Below are 17978 nucleotides of genomic sequence, written 5' to 3'. Positions count from 1 at the left end.
AATATAAGAGAATGTTCACTTGTGTGGCATATATATATATATATATATATATATATATATATATATATATATATATATATATATATATATATATATATATATATATATATATATATATATATATATATATATATATATATATATATATATATATATATATATATATATATATATATATATATACTAATAAAAGCATAAAAACATGTAAGTAAAACTTTATTGTATAATACAATTAGTTAATTATTAAATAAAAGTTTCATTAATTCTTCAGCTCAATACTTTTTTCTTCTTTATTCTCATCTTTTCTTATTTTATTATTAATCTATTATACAATAAAGTTATATATATATATATATATATATATATATATATATATATATATATATATATATATATATATATATATATATATATATATATATATATATATATATATATATCATAACGTTCAATCTCAATTAATTTTACCGTATATTTTATTTTTTCAGTTTCAATTTTAAATATATTAAATTAATTCGTGCATCATATAAAATAAATTAATTCAACCATCTTATCAATAATTTCTAAAATAAATAAATAATTTCTTCTAGATTACTACACCACTTTTAAAATAACAATATATCAAATAACAACTCTAATTAATTAAAAAAACATACAAAATAAAACAAAAATGGATTCTCTCAAAAATTTCCTTCCATTTTTCAAATTTCAAATCTCAACCAATTAATCCAAATAACAACAAAGAAAATAAAAACAAAACAATAAACATTAAAAAATATATCAATATTAAATTAAATATGATTTTCGTGTGGACCCCACAGAAAGGGATAGCGGTGGAATTTGGACAAAAGAATTTCCAAACCAATTCAAAATCTATTAACATTCAAAAAAAATTGAATCTTCAAAACCTAAAAATTTCACATTCAAAATTTGCTACACACTCACTCTCTTCTACACTCTACTACTCCACAGCACAATTTCCACCTTCAATTCTTCATTCCATTTCATAAAGGTACTACCTTTTTCCATTTCATTATTATTATGATTACATTATTACGTTTTTGTGTTCTTTTTGTTTTTTTATTGTTGTTAATTAAAAAAAAAATCATTTTTTTTTCATTTCTACCTAATGGGTTGTGAATTCCCAGAAAAAGATTGTTTTTTGATTATTAGATTTATTGGATTTTCATTTGTGAGTTTTCGATTTTCAAGATTAATTTTTTATTTGTTAATTTTGTTAAAGATAGCTGTGAATTGTAAAATTTTGGACTGACCCATTTGAAAAGCTTTGAGCTTTAAGGAAAAATTGTTGAAGAATTTAATAGGGTTATGAATTTCTGTTTTATAGATTTCTGATATGAAATGAGGTGAATTTTGTGTTTGATTGTTCATGAGTTTTTGGATTTGATTTTGCTGTTGTTTTTTGGTTTCAGTTCAGCAATGGGAAGGAGTTTGAGTCCTGTGCTGCAAAGGGAGCTTGAAAATCTCGACAAAGACGCTGATAGTCGCAAATCCGCAATGAGAGCATTGAAGTCTTATGTGAAAGATTTGGACTTTAGGACAATTCCTATCTTTCTAGCTCAAGTGTCTGAAACTAAGGAAACCGGAACTTTGTCTGGAGAATTCACCATATCGCTATACGAGGTTCTTGCTAGGGTTCATGGTGTTAAAATTGTTCCGATGATTGAGAGTATCATGCAATCCATAATTCAGACTTTAGCTTCGAGTGCAGGATCTTTCCCTCTCCAACAAGCTTGTTCCAAGGTTGTTCCAGCTGTGGCAAGATACGGAATCGACCCTACAATGCCAGAAGATAAGAAGAAGAGTATAATTCGATCCATTTGTAAGCCGCTTTCTGATTCGCTCACGAGTTCTCAGGAGAGTTTGAGCTGCGGCGCAGCTCTTTGCTTGAAGGCACTTGTTGATTCGGATAATTGGCGGTATGCTTCTAATGAAATGGTTAATAACGTTTGCCAAAATGTTGCGGCGGCGTTAGATGGAAAGTCTACACAGAGTAATTCGCATATGGGTTTGGTTATGGCGTTAGCGAAGCGCAACTCTCTGATTGTTGAAGCATATGCTCGATTGCTCATACATTCCGGGCTTCAAATATTAAATGTCGGTGGAGAGCTTTCTGATGGGAATTCTCAGAAGAGGTTCTCAGCAATTCAAATGGTTAACTACTTGATGAAGTGTTTGGATCCGAGGAGTATTTTCTCGGAAGTCGAACAAGTGATCGAGGAGATGGAACAGTGCCAGTTCGACAAAATGGCATTCATCAAAGGTGCTGCACTTGAAGCCTTGCAAACAGCCAAGAAAGTCGCAACCGACAAAAAACTGAGATGTATGAAAAGTCCTGCATCCGTGACGGGTTCAAATTCAAATTTTAGTAGGAGAGACTATATGGAAGGGGATAGTTCTTCGGGTGACGGGGACCTTACTCCGGCATCTAATTCACCTGAGTCACGTACACTTGACTATTTCCCTGGACACGGATCCCTTACCGAATCGCCCATTTCGACTTTTCAGTCTTCTCATAATCTGAACTATTCGCGAAGGAGTGTCAACAGGAAGCTTTGGAGCCTTGAAAATGGAGGAGTGGATGTGTCTCTCAAGGATGGTTTGTTCTCATCAAATGCAGACGAGGGAAATGGCTTCTTCGATAACACTGCGGATCACAAGTTTTCCAATGCAAATGGAGATTTAACCGAAGAATTTGCTGGTTTTGTCCCTAGAAATCCTAGGCACGGAATATCCAGAAGTACCAACACAAGTCCCCTCGTAAGTTTTACATCCTTTACCCAACGGTTAGATATTTCTAGTTCGGTTTTCTTCGTTATTTCGATTTATGTTTCCTGCTAATGAATTGCTTATGCATAATCACTATTGTACACTTGAAACTTTTTCGTTTATTCATTTTCATTTACAGCTTACATTTACATATCATTATTCTGGCTTCAAATTAGCTTCCTTTTTATTAATTGAAACTTGATGTATCCTTTACTCAGAGATCGCGCACACAAGTCATTGAAGGCATTCAAATTTTCGAAACTCCAAAAAGGCTCATTCGTTCACTTCAAGACCCAACAGATGATAGTTCCGACTGTTCTGAAAAACCGATTAGACGGTACAAGAGTCTATCCTCAGGAAACATTATCTGGACTCCATCATCTAACTCCAAGTATAACCAGAACGGTACTGCTCATCACGTCAAATATGATGATAGCAACGAGAACGGAAGCTCATGTGGCGATGACATGCAGTATCAAGACGAACAAGAATCAGTCTCATCAACCGATGACATTCTTGGTAATTCTGATATGCAGAAGCCTTCCGAAATGGTTCCTGAGAATAGAAAAGTCTCACAAACTCTTCTCGCGGTAAAGCCACTTCAAAAGGCGAAGCGCAAATTCTTCTGTGGACTCTCTTTCCTCATTGTTGCGATGGCTACACCTTTACTCTGGATCAACAGTCAAGAAGAAGCACATTTCCTTGTCCCTACATAAATGTGTTTTGTTCGTTCTAGTGTAAAATACGAGGATCTAGAGACTTATGAATAGAGTCTTACGTAAGTAGTCGGTTAATTCCAACTAAATGTTGGAAAGTCATGTGTAGAAGTTGAGGATCAGTACAATGTAGCTTTTTCAATATGGTTTAATTTTCTTTGTAAGATTCTGTAATAACTTTCGAATGAATTCTACCTTATGTTGAAGTTTAAACACAAATGCTGTGTTTGGAATTAGATGAATCATTTCATTACATTTAGCCAAAAAGATAAATTTCATTGTTTTAACTGCTTTGAAGCATTGCAAAACATTATAGATTTGGATTGTGAAGATACTGTCCTCCTTTCCATACATTTTGTGAACTTAATACTATTGGTTGGAGGACAGCAGCTTGACCGACACATATGTATGCATACTTGCTGTAACTTTCAACGCCGGATGAGCCAGGACTGAACAAGTAGGTTTCATCGAATCCATTCCTTCCAACTAATACCGAGTTTCTTCTACCCTGATTCAAAAAAGAAAACGATTATTATTAAGATAGAAGTTTGATAAGCGCTTATGCTATAGGCGTATTGATAAATCTATTGTTTCGGATGACGATTGCATACCCTATCGATCAGTGTAAAACTTCGAGGTGCATCCGTGTATACAAGACTTATTCTTTCTTTTAACTGTTTGTAGGTATCCATTTCTTCACCAATCGTATCTTCACTATCACTTTGACTTCCTTCCGCTTCATTGTTTTGATTGCTAGTTCCCCAACCAGGAAAAAACTGTTTAACAGAAGATTTCCATGTTTTTTCTAATCCTTTCTCCTCGCTCGAAACCGAAGGACTCAAAATGAACTCCGATTCAAAAGGCGGTCGGATATAGTAATTTGATCTCTCTAATCCTATTGCATAAGTTGCTTCTGGATTGCTTACTGTAAAATGAGTCAAGATGGAACCTTTCATCTGAAGAGGCATAGAGTTTGAGTTCGAGATTTCAAGCTCGGAGCCTAATCCATCTTCTTCTAAAGTTACAATGTATTTTAATCCGATCTTACCATCCGGTCCTTTGTTTATTAATTCTACCTGCATAAAACGTTGCCGAGTTCAAATAATCAAATTTCATCTGAGACGGTTCTAAAATGATGTTATTAGCGTTATACAAATATATACCTTAATAGATTCTTCGGCATTGCCTTTAATGTTATGCAAAACCCAATTAGTCGGAGACCATGAAACTTCATCATCATCATTACTTTGAAAATTGAAGTTTAAAGAAACTCCACCTTGAATAATGGCATCACCAAATTCACCTTCTGATACAGCAGTATGAAGAAGCTCAACTTTTCCACCATGCCACATAGGTGCTTTATAGGAAGTAATCAATCCATTTTGTAGCAAAATGGTAGCAATGCTTCCATTTTTCAATTCCATTTTGGCCATACAACTTCCACCAACTTCTTCAAAAGTGACTCCATGCCCATTGAATTCTTGTTGTAAATAATCGAAGTTGATTGGTTGGTAAGGCACAGAAGCTACTTTTGGAAGTGGAAAAAATCTCTTGAAATGATAGTGTTGAGTATAGCTAGGAAAAGGTAAACAAAATTGTGATGGTAGTAGTGTGTTTCTAGTAGATTTTGAAATGAAGAAATTGGAGCAAAAAAGTGAAGTTGAAGAAGCCATGGTTATGCTTCAAAAACAAATGAGATGTTTCATGCATTAAGGAGGAGAAGAATTGTGTTCCTCTTGTTGGTTTTTTCTTGCTTGAAATTGATTCATAAGTAGATAAGGTTTTTGATACTAGCCTTTGTATTTCATAGTACTATTTAGCATCATAAATATTTCAAGATATTATTCTAGTTTTTGTCCTTTTCTATAAACTTTGGTACTATTTGTTTGTTTGTTTGTAGTCCAATTTTACCATATAGTTCTTAAAAAAAAAAAATCAATTTTCATTTTTTAAATAAATTTTTTTATAGGATTAAATAAACTATGAAGCACGGACACCTCTAGGAGTAGGCGTGTCGCGGTGTCCGACACTTGTATGACACCCGTACGACACGTGTCGAAAAAGTCAAACAAGTGTCGGAAAAGTCAGACAAGTGTCCCCTAAAAAATGGTTTTTTTCTTTGCTTCGACACTCTTTTAATCAGTGTCCGACACTCGTATGACACTCATACCACATATTTCCGACAACTTAGACAAAGATTTCAAACAAAAATTTGTTTTATTTCTTTGCTTCACCACACATTTATATATTTTTGGACAAATCTCACACACATCTAAAAGAGTTAAACATGTATTGAAACAATATTATATATAAAGAATTTTAGACAATAATTTTTATCAATATATGGATAAATGAAACTCAAATATTAGCTTATATGTAGCGGTGTCGGTGTCCTATATTTTCAACATTATCGGTGTCGGAGTGTCCGTGTCGTGTCGTGTCCCGGTGTCCGTGTCGGAGTCTGTGCTTCATAGTAAATAAATCCTAAAAATGTTTATTACATTGTTACTAGAGTAAATAAATAGTTTGACTAATATTTTACACAACAAAGATTAAATATAATGAGATAAAATTAAATAGCTTTTGCTTGCATTTTAGAACATCAAACATGAATTTTTTTTTTCTTTCTATTCAAAATCATAGGAGTCAACTACATTCTACAAAATTCCCAAACAAAAAGGAAATGATAGAGAATAGACACTAAAAAAGAGGAATGAAATTAAATTAACCAAATACAATCTCTTTAATCTAAAATTCAAAATTTCTATAGGTGGTTTGTTAACATAAGCAAGGAAACAATGAATTAGTCTTCATCCATGCCAGGAGCAGGTTGATTTCTCCTTGGTCCACCAGCAGGTTTTGACATTATAATCTGAAAATATCAAAATACAATTTCCATAAATTTATGCAAAGAAAAAGTGCTTCCAAAGTGGTAATTAGGAGTTGACAGTGAATAATTAATTACTATTTACTTCTAGTTGATTACCTGATCGACTCGTAGTACGGTGCATGCGGCATCTGCAGCATATTTAAGAGCAAATAACTTGGTCACATGGAGATCCCAGACCCTCATGGTTGAAACATCCTTACAGACACCCGGTTCCAAATCAATGCCAACTTTGGTATTTCCAGATGCGTGTTCTGCGTAAAGAGAAGATATAATTTCCATTGCATTTAGCCCAGCATTCTCGGCCAAAGTTCTTGGAATCATTTCAAAGCTTTCAGCGAATTTCGCTATAGCATACTGATCCAATCTGTAGAGGCATCAGAAAAGATTATTAAAAATAAACAAATTAAAGCCCAAAATCAGAGATACCGAAGTGCTTAATTTCAAAGCAATAATCTTGAAGTTATAGTTCAGCATTAAAAATTCTAAGATTAAATTTAGATTTTAGATACGTACCCTGTTTCCTTGTAGGAAAAGTCTTTCACCCTTTTAGCTAACTCGATTTCAGTTGCAGCAGCTCCAGGCACAATGCGGCTATCCCTGCACATGGCCTGACAAATAATTGCACAGGGAAAAAAAGATTAATCGACATTTAAAATTACAATTATTGCAAGAAAAACGCATCGGAAGAAAGTGTAATTCAAACTGATGTAATAGGATTTCTTAGGTTTGCAGAGACCCAAATTTTACAGGACGTGACGTTTTTCTTTTATTATTCCCTTGTTATAAAAGCGCGGGACATTGGAAATCACCTTGTAAGTGTTGACTCCATCATCAACTGCTCTTTCAAGATCATCTAGGATACTATCGGTACTTCCTCGTAAAACAACAGTGGATACAGAGTTTCCTTCAACTTCATTTTTCACAATGGTTACCTGCAATTCATATCATAAAGAAGGGAAAATTATAAGCCACACAGAAATGAGAACAAAAAGAAGGAACAGAACAAGCCTTCAACTTACCCTGGCACCACCAATTTCCTCGACTGAAACAGAATCAACATGTCCAAGATCATCTGGGTTTGGTTGGCTAAGTTTCAGCTGTTGAAGGAAAAAAATGGATTAGACAGAAGGTAGGTAACAAAAGTCTATATGTACCCAAAGAAGCAACGATACTAACCTTCGCAGTAGCACCAGTTGTTCGGCAAAATCGACGTAATTCAAACTTTGAACTGATTTTCAGAACCATAAGCCTACAGGAATATTCAAGTTAGAAAATAAACTATACTCATACCACAGCTTAAAATTGACAAAATTAATGCAAATTCAATAGTATTAGATTTTACACACTTGTAACGTTCGCAAAAATGCAAAGCCATCTCTCCTACGGCAGCACCACTGACAATCACTTTGGCACCAGAGTCCGCTACTGCCTTGATGAGCTCCTCTACTTTAGCCTCTTCAGTTTTTGAATAGTTTTCTAGCTATACATATCAAAACAAGTAGAATAAATCCACAATAACCAAAACCAACAAATGATTTAAAAAACATACTTTAGCAGTTTTTTATAAGTTATATGAAAGAAAATATTGGCTGAAATCTCAAGCTCCATTAGTACAGACAGTATCAGGCACGGTAATAAATTAAGCCATTGCCTTACACAGTAAGAAATGATTAAGAATCAATAGCACAAATTGTCCTAAAAACTATTACTAGAGTCAATGTGTCAATGGTGTTCATGCCTTTGCAAGTGCTTCATAACTTAAAACAATGAATAAATTTCACAACCAGTTTAAATGAAAAGATAAAATAAATGTAATCAAATTAAATAGTCCATTTGCCTATACCTGCTCGGCTGAATGTATGAGGACAGTTCCTTTAGTTTCAGTTGCAGAGGTATCAACACCGCCAACAAACACAGCAACCTTAAACAACATTAACAAAACTCTCAGTAATAGACAATATGCAAGTCTGCCGGTAAAATTTCATGGAGAGAAGATAAAAAAAAATTGATGCACTAATTTGATGATTTTTAATCAAATTCAAACATACTTTGATCCATGATGGTGAAAAACACTAGAATTCAACAATAAGTGAGAGAGAACAAATAAATATTTTTCATAATTACTTGGTGGACATTTGGTTTCAAAAACTACATAAAGGAAATGAAAATAACAGAGTTGTGAAGAATTCCAACAAATGAATTGCATAATAAATACCCTTTCCAATAAGACAGAATGTATAAAGATCTAACCTTTGCCTTTTCAATATGCTTTATAGTCCCGACAGCATCATTTCTCAAAACCATTCCAGGAACAACCGCACTGTTATGCAAACCCCCTCCCAAGAGCTTTGCAACGCGAACATTGTCCACATTAAAGTTTACAGGGTTTTTCGGGCAAACTTGGATGCACGCCTGTATTGTGGAAACAAAAGTAAGAATGTTCAAACTTCGTGCTGCTACTAAATCATATTATTCCTAACATAATAAAATGGGGTAAGCGGAATATACTAACGTCAGCAATAAGTGAGCATAGGGTATCCTCTTGACCAAATTGCTTGCTAGCAACTGCTGCTCTCATTCGAGAAATAACTTGTTCCTTATCACGCACATCCATACTTTCTGAGCCTTCCTCCACCAGCTCATCTAATATTTCAACTGTCTAAAACATGACAACGAGTGAGAATGAGATAGAAAGAGAGCGACACTTAAAAGTTAGTCACTACCAATGTTTTAAAACCAGATGAAACCGACTAGTTCAACCAGTTAAACCATGATCCCGATTATATTGTAGTTTCGTTCAACCAAGTTCTATCTCCAGTCCGATTTTCAAAACACTGATCGCTAGCAAGACTCTCATTAGAAAAAAAAATGACAAACCTTATTGATTGCTTTTATATATCCACTAATGATCTCACTCGGGTGCAACCCCATCCTAATAAGTTCCTCCGCCCCTTGCAAAAGCTGGCCAGCAAACGAAATAACCAAATTCGCCCCATCCCCAATTTCCTCCTGTTGAGCCTTACTAGCCAAAACCAAAAGCTTGGCAGCAGGATGCTGAACTTCAAGTTCATTCACAATCGTCCCAGCATCATTCGTGACAAAAAGCTTGTCCAAATGATTTATAACCATTTTATTCATACCTGAAGCAAAACAAAAACAACACACATAAGTCGTCCACCAACAGTAACACCATTCTAAATCTAGCCAAACCAAACCAAACCAGTTCATTTTCAATCATAGATCCCAAATTCTCTTCATCAATGCAACAACAACAACAACAACAACAACAACAAAAAAAAAAAAAGCTTTTTTCACAATCTGAACTTTTGGAATCTGAAGGAACAATGTTGAAGTGAAATAAATACATGAAAATGGTGAATGTGATTGTGATTGTTGTTACCATTTGGGCCGAGAGAAGTTCGAGTAATGGTGGAAAGTTGCTTGCAAGCATCGATGTTCTTGAGAACAGCTTCGTCGAGACCGGAAAGGTGTTTGTGACCTTCCTTCAGCATGGATTGCATTCCGTAGGAACCCATTTTGGTGAAATTGAAATAACCCTAACCCTAACCCTAAAACTCAGAAATTGGTGATTTGAAATTTTTTGTGTAGACTCTCAGTCTCAGAGTGAGGGTATGAGAATTTTCCAATAAGGAAGCTCTTAGAAGAGAGAGTGAAAACGAAAATAATATAATATTAGATAATTATAAATATTTTAAATTGATAAATTTAATTTCATATTAAAAAGTTATTATACAATCTAATTTTTTATAGGTGATGTGTATTTATATACATAGAACTTAACTAAGTGTCTTATTTATAAGGAGTGAGTCTAATGGCTAAAATTAAGTAACATTGATATATAATACTCCTCTTCAAGTTGGAGTATGCATTGAAAGAAGTCCCAGTTTGGCAAGAAAGTAAGAAAAGGTTGATCCGGCGAGTTGTTTGGTGAGAACATCGACAATTTTGTATGATTGTGACAATCGATTTCGACCTACTTTGAATCTCAAGAAATGTATGTAGTAAAAGAGTACACGAAAATCTTCCAAAATCCAAATTTTGCAAGTTTAACAAACTTCGTGACTTTTATGTAGTATAACACACGGAAATCTTCCAAAAGACCAAATTTTGAAAGTTTAACGAACTTCGTGACTTTAATTTAGTATAGCACACGAAAATCTTCCAAAAGACCAAATTTTGAAAGTTTAACGAACTTCGTGACTTTTTTTTAGTATAGCACACGAAAATCTTCCAAAATATTAAAATTTGTAAGTTTAACGAACTTCGTGACTTTTATGTAGTAGCACACGAAAATCTTCAAAAAGACCAAATTTTGACAGTTTAACAAATTTTGTGACTTTTATGTATAATATAGCACACGAAAAATCTTCTGAAAGACTTAAACTTGCAAGTTTAACAAACTCCGTGACTTTTATGTAGTATAGCATACGAAAATCTTCCAAAATACCTATGTATTCAAGTTTAACGAAGTTCGTGACTTTTATGTAGTAAAACACATGAAAATCTTCAAAAGGACCAAAATTTGAAAGTTTAACGAACTTCATGAGTTTTATGTAGTATAAGAGCACTCGAAAAATCTTCCAAAAACCGAATTTTGCAATTTTAACAAACTTCGTGACTTTTATGTAGTATAGAACACAAAAATCTTCCAAAAGACCAAATTTTCAAAGGTTAACGTACTTCGTGACTTTTATATAGTATAGCACATGAAAATCTTCCAAAATATTAATATTTGTCAGTTTAACGAACTTCATGACATTTATTTAGAAGCACACAAAAAATCTTCCAAAAAATCAAAATTTTCAAGTTAAACAAATTTCGTGACTTTTATGTAGTATATAGCACACGAAAAATCATCCAAAAGACTAAATTTTGAAAGTTTAAGAAACTTCGTGACTTTTATGTACTATAACACACTAATATCTTCCAAAATACCAATGTATGCAAGTTTAATTAACTTCGTGACTTTTATGTTGTATAGCACACGGAAATCTTCAAAAGGACCAAATTTTGAAAGTTTAACGAACTAAGTGAATTTAATGTAGTATAGCACACGGAAATCTTCCAAAATCCATATTTTGCAACTTTAACAAACTTCGTGACTTTTATGTAGTATAGCACATAAAAATCATCCAGAAGACCAAATTTTGAAAGTTTAACAAGCTTCGTGACTTTTATGTAGTATAGCACACGAAAATCTTTCAAAATATTAAAATTTGCAAGTATAACGAACTTCGTGACTTTTATGTAGTAGCACACGAAAATCTTCCAAAAGACCAAATTTTGGCAGTTTAACAAATTTCCTGACTTTTATGTATAATATAGCACACGAAAAATCTTCCAAAAGACTAAATTTTGCAAGTTTAACAAACTTCGTTACTTTTATGTAATATAGCATACGAAAATCCTCCAAAATACCTATGTATGCAAGTTTAACGAAATTCGTGACTTTTATGTACTAAAGCACACAAAAATCTTCAAAAGGACCAAAATTTGAAAGTTTAACGAACTTCATGATTTTTATTTAGTAAAAGAGCACACAAAAATCTTCCAAAAACCGAATTTTGCAAGTTTAACAAACTTCGTGACTTTTATGTAGTATAGCACACAAAAATCTTCCAAAAGACAAAATTTTCAAAGTTTAACATACTTCGGGACTTTTATATAGTATAACACATGAAAATCTTCCAAAATATTAATATTTGCAAGTTTAACGAACTTCGTGAATTTTATTTAGTAGCACACGAAAAATCTTCCAAAAAACCAAATTTTGCCAGTTAAACAAATTTCATGACTTTTATATAGTATATAGCACACGAAAAATCATCCAAAAGACTAAATTTTGCAAGTTTAAGAAACTTTGTGACTTTTATGAAATATAACACACGAAAATCTTCTAAAATACCAATGTATGCAAGTTTAATCAACTTCATGACTTTTATGTTGTATGTAGCACACGAATATTTTCAAAAGGACCATATTTCAAAAGTTTAACGAACTAAGTGAATTTAATGTAGTATAGCACACGAAAATCTTCCAAAATCCATATTTTGCAAGTTTAACAAACTTCGTGACTTTTATGTAGTATAGCACACGAAAATCTTCCAAAGGACCAGATTTTGAAAGTTTAACGAACTTCGTGACTTTTATGTAGTATAGCACACGAAAAATCTTCCAAAATATTAAAATTTGTAAGTTTAACGAACTTCGTGACTTTTATGTAGTAGCACACAAAAATCTTCCAAAAGACCAAATTTTGACAGTTTAACAAATTTCATGACTTTTATGTATGTACACGAAAAATCTTCTGAAAGACGAAATATTGCAAGTTTAACAAACTTCGTGACTTTTATGTAATATAGCATACGAAAATCTTCCAAAATACATACGTATGCAAGTTTAACGAAGTTCGTGACTTTTATGTACTAAAGCACACGAAAATCTTCAAAAGGACCAAAACTTGAAAGTTTAACGAACTTCATGAGTTTTATTTAGTAAAAGAGCACACGAAAATCTTCCAAAAACCGAATTTTGCAAGTTTAACAAACTTCGTGACTTTTATGTAGTGTAGCACACACAAATCTTCCAAAAGACCAAATTTTCAAAGTTTAACATACTTCGTGACTTTAAATAGTATAGCACATGAAAATCTTCTAAAATATTAATATTTGCAAGTTTAACGAACTCCCTGACTTTTATTTAGTAGCACACGAAAAATCTTCCAAAAAACTAAACTTTGCTAGTTAAACAAATTTTGTGACTTTTATATAGTATATAGCACACGAAAAATCATCCAAAAGACTAAATTTTGCAAGTTTAAGAAACTTCTTGACTTTTATTTAGTATAGCACACGAAAATCTTCCAAAATACTAATGTATGCAAGTTTAATCAACTTCATGATTTTTATGTTGTATAGCTCACGGAAATCTTCAAAAGGACCAAATTTTGAAAGTTTAACAAACTAAGTGAATTTAATGTAGTATAGCACACGAAAAACTTCCAAAATCCATATTTTGCAACTTTAACAAACTTCGGGACTTTTATGTAGTATAGCACACAAAAATCTTCCAAAAGACCAAATTTTAAAAGTTTAACGAACTCCGTGACTTTTATGTAGTATAGCACACGAAAATCTTCCAAAATATTAAAATTTGCAAGTTTAACGAACTTCGTGACTTTTATGTAGTAGCGCACGAAAATCTTTCAAAAGACCAAATTTTGACAGTTTAACAAATTTCGTGACTTTTATGTATAATATAGCACACGAAAAATCTTCCGAAAGACTAAATTATGCAAGTTTAACAAACTTCCTGACTTTTATGTAATATATCATGCGAAAATTTTCCAAAATACCAATGTATGCAAGTTTACCGAAGTTCATGACTTTTATGTAGTAAAGCATACAAAAATCTTCAAAAGGACCAAAATTTGAAAGTTTAAAGAACATCATGAGTTATATGTATTATAAGTGCACACGAAAATCTTCCAAAAACCGAATTTTGCAAGTTTAATAAATTTCGTGAGTTTTATGTAGTATAGCACACAAAAATCATCCAGAAGACCAAATTTTCAAAGTTTAACATACTTCGTGACTTTTATATAGTATAGCACATGCAAATCTTCCTAAATATTAATATTTGCAAGTTTAACGAACTTCGTGACTTTTATTTAGTTGCACGCGAAAATATTTCAAAAGACCAAATTTTGCTAGTTAAACAAATTTCGTGACTTTTATGTAGTATATAACACACAAAAAATCATCCAAAAGACTAAATTTTGCAAGTTTAAGAAACTTCATGACTTTTATGTAGTAAAGAACACAAAAATCTTCCATAATACCAATGTATGCAAGTTTAATGAATTTCGAGACTTTTATATAGTATAGCACACGAAAGTCTTCAAAAGGACAAAAATTTGAAAGTTTAACAAACTTCATGAGTTTTATTTATTATAAGAGCACACGAAAATCTTCCAAAAACCGAATTTTGCAAGTTTAACAAACTTCGTGACTATTATGTAGTATAGCACACAAAAATCTTCCAAAAGACCAAAATTTGAAAGTTTAACAAACTTCGTGACTTTTATGTAGTATAACACACGATAATCTTCCAAAATATTAAAATTTGCAAGTTTAACGAACTTCTTGACTTTTATGTAGTGGCATACGAAAATCTTCCAAAAGACCAAATTTTGGCAGTTTAACAAATTTTGTGACTTTTATGTATAATATAGCACACGAGGAATCTTCCGAAAGACTAAATTTTGCAAGTTTAATAAACTTCGTGACTTTTATGCAGTATATTATACGAAAAATCTTCCAAAATACCAATGAATGCAAGTTTAACGACGTTCGTGACGTTTATGTAGTAAAGCACACGAAAATCTTCAAAAGGACCAAAAGTTGAAAGTTTAAAGAACTTCATGAGTTATATGTAGTATAAGAGCACACGAAAATCTTCCAGAAACCAAATTTTGCATGTTTATTAAACTTTGTGACTTTTATGTAGCATAGCACACAAAAATCATCCAGAAGACCAAATTTTCAAAGTTTAACATACTTCGTGACTTTTATATAGTATAGCACACGAAAATCTTCCAAAATTTTAATATTTGCAAGTTTAACAAACTTCGTGACTTTTATTTAGTTGCACACGAAAATCTGCCAAAAGACCAGATTTTGCCAGTTAAACAATTTTTGTGACTTTTATGTGCACACTAAAAATCATCCAAAAAAACTAAATTTTGCAAGTTTAAGAAAGTTCATGACTTTTATGTAGTATAGCACATAAAAATCTTCCATAATACCAATGTATGCAAGTTTAACGAATTTCGTGACTTTTATGTAGTATAACACACAAAAATTTTCAAATGAACCAAATTTTGAAAGTTTAACAAATAAAGTGACTTTAATGTAGTATAGCACACGAAAATCTTCCAAAAGATCAAAATATAGAAAGTTTAACGAATAAAGTGACTTTAATGTAGTATAGCACACGAAAATCTTCCAAAAGACCAAATTTTGAAAGTTTAACGAACTCCGGGACTTTTATGTAGTATAGCACACGAAAATCTTCCAAAATATTAAAATTTGCAAGTTTAACGAACTTCATGACTTTTATGTAGTAGCACACGAAAATCTTCCAAAAGACCAAATTTTGACAATTTAACCAATTTCGTGACTTTTATGTGTAATATGGCACACATAAAATCTTCCGAAAGACTAAGTTTTGCAAGTTTAACAAACTTCGTGACTTTTATGTAGTATAGCATACAAAAATCTTCCAAAATACCAATGTATGTAAGTTTAACAAAGTTGGTGACTTTTATGTAGTAAAGCACCCGAAAATCTTCAAAAGGACCAAAGTTTGAAAGTTTAATTAACTTCATGAGTTATATGTAGTATAAGAGCACGCGAAAATCTTAAAAAAACCGAATTTTGCAAGTTTAACAAACTTCGTGACTTTTATGTAGTATAGCACACAAAAATCATCCAGAAGACCAAATTTTCAAAAGTTTAACATACTTCGAGACTTTTATATAGTATAGGACACGGAAATCTTCCAAAGTATTAATATTTGCAAGTTTAACGAACTTCGTGACTTTTATTTAGTTGCACACGAAAATCTTTCAAAAGACAAAATTTTGCCGGTTAAACAAATTTCGTGACTTTTATGTAGTATATAGCACACAAAAAATCATCCAAAAGACTAAATTTTACAAGTTTAAGAAACTTCATGACTTTTATGTAGTATAGCACACAAAAATCTTCCATAATACCAATGTATGCAAGTTTAACGAATTTCGAGACTTTTATGTAGTATAGCACACGAAAGTCTTCAAAAGGACCAAATTTCGAAAGTTTAATGAACTAAGTGATTTTATGGTAGTATGGCACACGAAATTCATCCAAAATCTAAATTTTGCAAGTAAAACAAACTTCGTGACTTTTATGTAGTATAGCACACGAAAATCTTCCAAAAGACCAAAATTTGAAAGTTTAACAAACTTCGTGACTTTTATGTAGTATAGCACACGATAATCTTCCAAAATATTAAAATTTGCAAGTTTAACGAACTTCTTGACTTTTATGTAGTAGCATACGAAAATCTTCCAAAAGACCAAATTTTGGCAGTTTAACAAATTTTGTGACTTTTATGTATAATATAGCACATGAGAAATCTTCAGAAAGACTAAATATTGCAAGTTTAACAAACTTCGTGACTTTTATGTACTATAGTATACGAAAATATTCCAAAATACCAATGTATGCAAGTTTAACGACGTTCTTAACTTTTTTGTAGTAAAGCACACGAAAATCTTCAAAAGGACCAAAATTTGAAAGTTTAACGAACTTCATGAGTTTTATTAGTAAAAGAGCACACGAAAATCTTCCAAAAACCGCATTTTGTAAGTTTAACAAACTACGTGACTTTTATGTAGTATAGCACACACAAATCTTCCAAAAGACCAAATTTTCAAATTTTAACATAATTCGTGACTTTTATATAGTATAGCACATGAAAATCTTCCAAAATATAAATATTTGCAAGTTGAACGAACTTCGTGACTTTTATTTAGTATCACACGAAAAATCTTCCAAAAAACCAAACTTTGCTAGTTAAACAAATTTCGTGACTTTTATATAGTATATAGCACACGAAAAATCATCCAAAAGACTAAATATTGCAAGTTTAAGAAACTTCGTGACTTTTATGTAGTATAACACACGAAAATCTTCCAAAATACCAATGTATGCAAGTTTAATCAACTTCATGACTTTTATGTTGTATAGCACACGAAAATCTTCAAAAGGACCAAATTTTGAAAGTTTAACGAACTAAGTGAATTTAATGTAGTCTAGGAGACGAAAATCTTCCAAAATCCATATTTTGCAACTTTAACAAACTTCGTGACTTTTATGTAGTATAGCACACGAAAATCTTCCAAAAAACCAAATTTTGAAAGTTTAACGAACTCCGTGACTTTTATGTAGTATAGCACACGAAAATCTTCCAAAATATTAAAATTTGCAAGTTTAACGAACTTCATGACTTTTATGTAGTAGCACACGAAAATCTTCCAAAAGACCAAATTTTGACAATTTAACCAATTTCGTGACTTTTATGTATAATATAGCACACGAAAAATCTTCTAAAAGACTAAATTTTGCAAGCTTAACAAACTTTGTGAGTTTTATGTAGTATAGCATACGAAAATCTTCCAAAATACCTATGTATGCAAGTTTAACGAAGTTCGTGACTTTTATGTACTAAAGCACACGAAAATCTTCAAAAGGACCAAAATTTGAAAGTTTAACGAACTTCATGAGTTTTATTTAGTAAAAGAGCACACGAAAATCTTCCAAAAATCGAATTTTGCAAGTTTAACAAGCTTCGTGACTTTTATGTAGTGTAGCACACACAAATCTTCCAAAAGACCAAATTTTCAAAGTTTAACATACTTCGTGACTTTTATATAGTATAGCACATGAAAATCTTCTAAAATATTAATATTTGCAAGTTTAACGAACTCCGTGACTTTTATTTAGTAGCACACGAAA

General features: G+C 32.0%; 3 protein-coding genes across 4 annotated transcripts; 1 reads left to right on the top strand and 2 right to left on the bottom strand.

Moving 5' to 3' along the window:
- The first annotated feature begins 877 nt into the window (after positions 1-877).
- Positions 878-3671, top strand: LOC131594537 (protein SINE1-like). 2 transcript variants are annotated; one of them, XM_058866705.1, is made up of 3 exons: positions 878-1012; positions 1434-2781; positions 3009-3669. In XM_058866705.1, exons 2-3 carry the CDS (start codon positions 1441-1443, stop codon positions 3504-3506), a joined length of 1839 nt encoding a protein of 612 aa, XP_058722688.1. In that variant the 5' UTR covers positions 878-1012; positions 1434-1440; the 3' UTR covers positions 3507-3669. The 2 variants fall into 2 exon arrangements, with proteins under 2 accessions (XP_058722688.1, XP_058722689.1); XM_058866706.1 differs by having other exon boundaries at positions 954-1012; positions 1439-2781; positions 3009-3671.
- Positions 3672-3730: 59 nt separating this feature from the next.
- Positions 3731-5286, bottom strand: LOC131594538 (protein NDH-DEPENDENT CYCLIC ELECTRON FLOW 5-like). The gene is made up of 3 exons (XM_058866707.1): positions 4670-5286; positions 4118-4582; positions 3731-4014 (listed from the first exon to the last, which is right to left on the bottom strand). Exons 1-3 carry the CDS (start codon positions 5177-5179, stop codon positions 3817-3819), a joined length of 1173 nt encoding a protein of 390 aa, XP_058722690.1. The 5' UTR covers positions 5180-5286; the 3' UTR covers positions 3731-3816.
- Positions 5287-6210: 924 nt separating this feature from the next.
- On the bottom strand, positions 6211-10061 carry LOC131598844 (T-complex protein 1 subunit theta-like). Its single transcript, XM_058871414.1, has 12 exons — positions 9797-10061; positions 9274-9536; positions 8909-9055; positions 8647-8808; positions 8240-8317; positions 7743-7876; positions 7573-7645; positions 7416-7493; positions 7206-7328; positions 6910-7004; positions 6493-6760; positions 6211-6378 (listed from the first exon to the last, which is right to left on the bottom strand). The coding sequence occupies exons 1-12, from the start codon at positions 9930-9932 to the stop codon at positions 6310-6312; spliced, it is 1626 nt and encodes a 541-aa protein (XP_058727397.1). The 5' UTR covers positions 9933-10061; the 3' UTR covers positions 6211-6309.
- Between the last annotated feature and the right edge of the window lie 7917 nt (positions 10062-17978).

The sequence above is a fragment of the Vicia villosa genome, linkage group LG4 (assembly GCF_029867415.1).
Source record: "Vicia villosa cultivar HV-30 ecotype Madison, WI linkage group LG4, Vvil1.0, whole genome shotgun sequence".
In the NCBI taxonomy this organism is placed as follows: Eukaryota; Viridiplantae; Streptophyta; class Magnoliopsida; order Fabales; family Fabaceae; genus Vicia; species Vicia villosa.
Note: the sequence above shows the minus strand (reverse complement) of the source record. Positions and strands in the feature narration are given on the sequence as shown.